At 37.6% G+C, this 4,187-nt stretch overlaps 1 protein-coding gene across 1 annotated transcript in view; it reads right to left on the reverse strand.

The window, feature by feature from the left end:
* Positions 1–4,187, reverse strand: part of OPHN1 (oligophrenin 1) — a 435,527-nt gene that overhangs the window by 25,551 nt on the left and 405,789 nt on the right. Inside the window, exon 20 of the mRNA XM_004715440.2 lies at positions 1,688–1,835. Within this exon, the coding sequence (XP_004715497.1) occupies positions 1,688–1,835 (148 nt within the window). The remainder of the gene's footprint in view (positions 1–1,687; positions 1,836–4,187) is intronic.

Here is a 4,187-nt window from a genome sequence, read left to right on the forward strand (position 1 = left end):
AAAAAAAAAAAGATCGTGCATAAATCCCTTATCACAGTGGGAAACTAAGACCCATAGAAAAGAAGTGAGTGGCCCAAGACACTCAGCAAGCTGGTATATATGCTGAAATTAGACTCCAGTTCTCCTGAAACTAAGTTCATTCATTTATTGGACAGGCACTATGCTAGTTGCTAAAGATACAGTATGACAAACAAACAAATAAAAAAACTCAAAGTTCCTGCAAGCATAGGAGTTATATTTTCCAATGTATGTTTAAACAGATTATGAATGAAAAAATTTAAAAATTTACTCAATGTACATTTTAATGGCTGCTAGGGAGACTGAATCATTTGCAAGAAAGAAAACAAGAGTACCATTAAGAGGGTACCACAGGTATTCAGGGAACCCAGGAAGTGCAGTAGTTAAGCAGCTGACTGCTAACCAGAAGATTGATAATATATATCTACCAGCTGATTTGTGGGGAATAGATATGGTAGTTTGCTTCTGTAAACTCTATGGGGGAAGTTTTACTCTGTCTTACAAGGTTGCTGTGATTTCAGTTGACTTGACAGTAAGGAGTATACTTTGTATATAGAGGCAATGGAAATTGTCGATCAGTTAAACAAAGGTAATGGAAATGGTTGATTGGTTAGGTGTGTGGTCATAGGAAAATCAAGAGTAATTCCAAAATTTCTGACTTCAGCAACAGAATGATCTATACTGCTAATTATTCAACGGAGGAAACTAGAAGTACAACAGATTGATAAGTATGGAATCAAAAGTTATATTTTGTCCATTTGAAATATCTATGTGTAGCCCAAGAAGAGGTATTGAGAAAGTGAGTTTGAATTGTGAATAGAAGCGAGATGATCAGTTTTACTGATATAAATTTAGTAAGCATTATTAGCATTCAAATAATATATAAAACAATGAGAATGAATGAGATCACTCTGGAGACGATACATTCAAAATAGGGAGTTTACAGACAAGCCCTGGGACATTTCCAGAAAAAGAAAACTAGCTAAGGAAACTGACATGGAATGCTTAATGAGGTCAAAGAAGAATTTGGTGTCCTGAAAGCCAAGTGATAAATTGTTCAAGGAGGAACTAGCTAATTGTACCAAATACTACTGAGAATTTGAGATGATGAAGATACTGGAGTGGCCATTTGATTTGGCTATATGGAGATGACTGGTAACCTTAACAAGGTTTCAATGGAATTGTGACAGGCAAAAACCCATTTAGACTGAATACCATCTTCATCTGAACAATTATTCAATTGAATGTCATTTCCTTATTTGCGTATCGAGTGCTCTCAATTTTTTGAAACCAGAGACTTTGACTTAATTATACCCAGTACAATACCTGATACATAGGTATTCAATCCATGTTAGCCAAATTTGAATGTAATGTATCAGACTATTAAGAAAGCACCTTTTTATGTGGCACAGATCTATGAACATCTTGAATACTCAGCTTGCCTTCTGAGAGCTCATGACAACTTATTTACAAGCTCATTTCTACCCTATCTACCTCCGAGGAACAATTCCCTATCTGGGAACTGTCATGTTTTGATTCCCTGGCTGCTTTTAAAGAGTCAGGAAAGTGCTTTCAGATTTAGAAAATGGCTACGCTCCTATGTAAGCCTTTCAATATCCTCCTTGTGTCTAATTATCATCCAGATGCTAAGAATAAACTCAGTGCTGACCTTCACTTTCATCCAAGGAAGAAGTATAAAATAATGTCCTTTCCCGTAGCAAGCGCTTTGAAATTGTGATTGGTTTATGTCTTCTTGCCATCACCCTTGGTGGAGGGACTGGAGGTGCAGTGTTTTCCTCAGGTGGACCTGAACAGATCTGTGGAAGAGAAAGATAAATATAGAGGAAACAATTAGATCAAGTTTTTATTTCCCTAGTGCTACCTACCAGATAAATGTACAACTAAAGGAATTGGAGGGTTTTCTGAATCGCTATAATTACCAACAAGTGTTTGGAGACCAACTACCGTTCTGGAGGCACAGGACATGGAGCTTCCCAGTGTGGAGGAAATGACGTAGACAGCTGACAGCATCATTAGTCCTTGATTTTCTACTTACTGTCTAGGAATCCTTAGGCAAGCTATTCCCTTCTCTGAACCCCTGCTTCCTCATTTGTAACATGGAGACAGGCAAAATCTACCTCACAGGGAACCAAGTGAAAAGAGTGGTTGAGGTGCTTTGTTTTAGTGGAAAGTGATGGTACAGAAAGAGATTAAACACACTCACAAGCACATAAACACTTTCAATATATGAGGGGTGGTACCCACCAAAACGGATATTTTTTTCAAAGCTATGTATTGACATTAAAAAAAAACCCAACATTATCACCTTCAAAGTACTCTCCATTATACTTAATATATTTATCAAATCTATGATTCCATTCCTGGAAACATTTTTAAAACTCATCTGTTTGAATGGCTGATAGCACCTCCCCTTTTTTTCTTCACCTCCTCTAAGTCATCAAATTGCTGTCCTTTCTTGTCCTCCTTCATTCACAAAAACAAAAAGAAGTCACACAGAGTGAGGTCAGGTGGGTAAAGTGCATGTGGCGAGAGAGGCATGCTGTTTTTTGCCATAAACTGGCACACTGAGAAGGCTGCATGGGCAGGTGCACTGTTGTGGTGGCAAAACCAGTCCCCCATCTGCCACAAATAAGGCCTATTTTTTGTAGCACACTGTTACACAATCTTTTCAGCATCTTTAAATAGAAAGGTTGATTGACAGTCTGGTGGAATGAACTCCAGATACAATACAAGTCTATATTTTCATCTGTTTGGAAAGTTGACAGATGTCTAAAATAAGGTTTGTCATCAATCGGCATATCATCTTTTTTAAGATGGGAAAACCACTCATAAACTTGAGATTTTCCTACAGCGCTATCCTTGTAAGCTTTGTTCAACATCACAACAGTTTTGGCGGCATTTTTCCTGAACAGGAAACAAATTTTCACAGCTGCATGCTGTTCACTTATATCGGTCATCACAAGAAAACAAGGTTTAAGTGAAACTGCTTTTAGGAAAAAATTCAATGTGCCCAGAAAGAACCTTCCCAGGCAACACCACTCGCTGCACTAACTCAGAGTGAGTTGCTCGATGCTCACCTAATGGGAAAAAAATATTATTATGAAAGCTCCGCTCTGCTCAGCGCAATTCCAGTTTTTTGGGGTACCCCCTCATATCTAGAAGAATACAAAGAAACTGGGTACATTGTTTGATCCAAGGCAGGAATAAAGAGTTTCCCCCTACTATCAGGATCCCAATTCTACCTTACAACTCTGGCTAGACCAAAGCATGTACACTGGTACAGATAAGAACTGGAAACACAGGAATCCAGGATAGATGATCCCTTCAGGACCAGTGGTGAGAGTGGTGATACCAGGAGGGTGGAGGGAGGGAAGGTGAGGTAGAAAGAGGGAACCGATTACAAGGATCCCTCATTCCTATTATACGGTTCTCTCCTCACACATATATGCTAATCAGTATTCTATTAAATCCTTTAGATGGAACTGTACAGATCACCTGCTCTCTCTCTATCTGTCCCTCACTGGCACCGTCCCTGCCTCCCGCCTTCATGCAACATTTATACAGTCCTTGCTTGTCTCCTCAGTTATGGAAGCTTCAGGACTATGTGGTTTATGTTGACTCTATCCTGATAAAATTAGGGTTGATTTAGCTTACTGAGCAGTGATCCACTCTTCCCTCAGCAGATTTTTTAGTCTTCTCAAAGTATCTACACTCTGCTTAAAAGATCACTCTCTTCATAGAGGAAGATCTTCACATACATATAAGGTTCTAAATATAAATTTTAATCACAGTTGCTCCCTCACTCCTCCAACACTTGTGATAGTGTCCAAGACACTTTCGTTTTGTTTATCTATTTTACTTTGATTTAATTTCAATAAGTAATGTACACACTATGAGAATGAAAAAGCTATAGGAAGGAAAAATAAGTTGGTCTTTGTTTCCCTAGTCACTCTTTTTATTTATTTATTTGCTCAATGTTTTTTATTTTTTATTTTATTTTTTAAATCATATTATTGGTACTCATACAACTCTTATCACAATATGTACGTACATCCATTGTGTATCAGGCACATTTGTACTTTTTAAATTTTTTAATTTTATTCATTTATTTTTTTAAAAACATTTTTATTAGGGGCTCATACAACTCT

Source organism: Echinops telfairi, unplaced genomic scaffold (assembly GCF_000313985.2).
Source record: "Echinops telfairi isolate 266 unplaced genomic scaffold, ASM31398v2 ScPeMD7_7423;HRSCAF=8461, whole genome shotgun sequence".
NCBI lineage: Eukaryota > Metazoa > Chordata > Mammalia > Afrosoricida > Tenrecidae > Echinops > Echinops telfairi.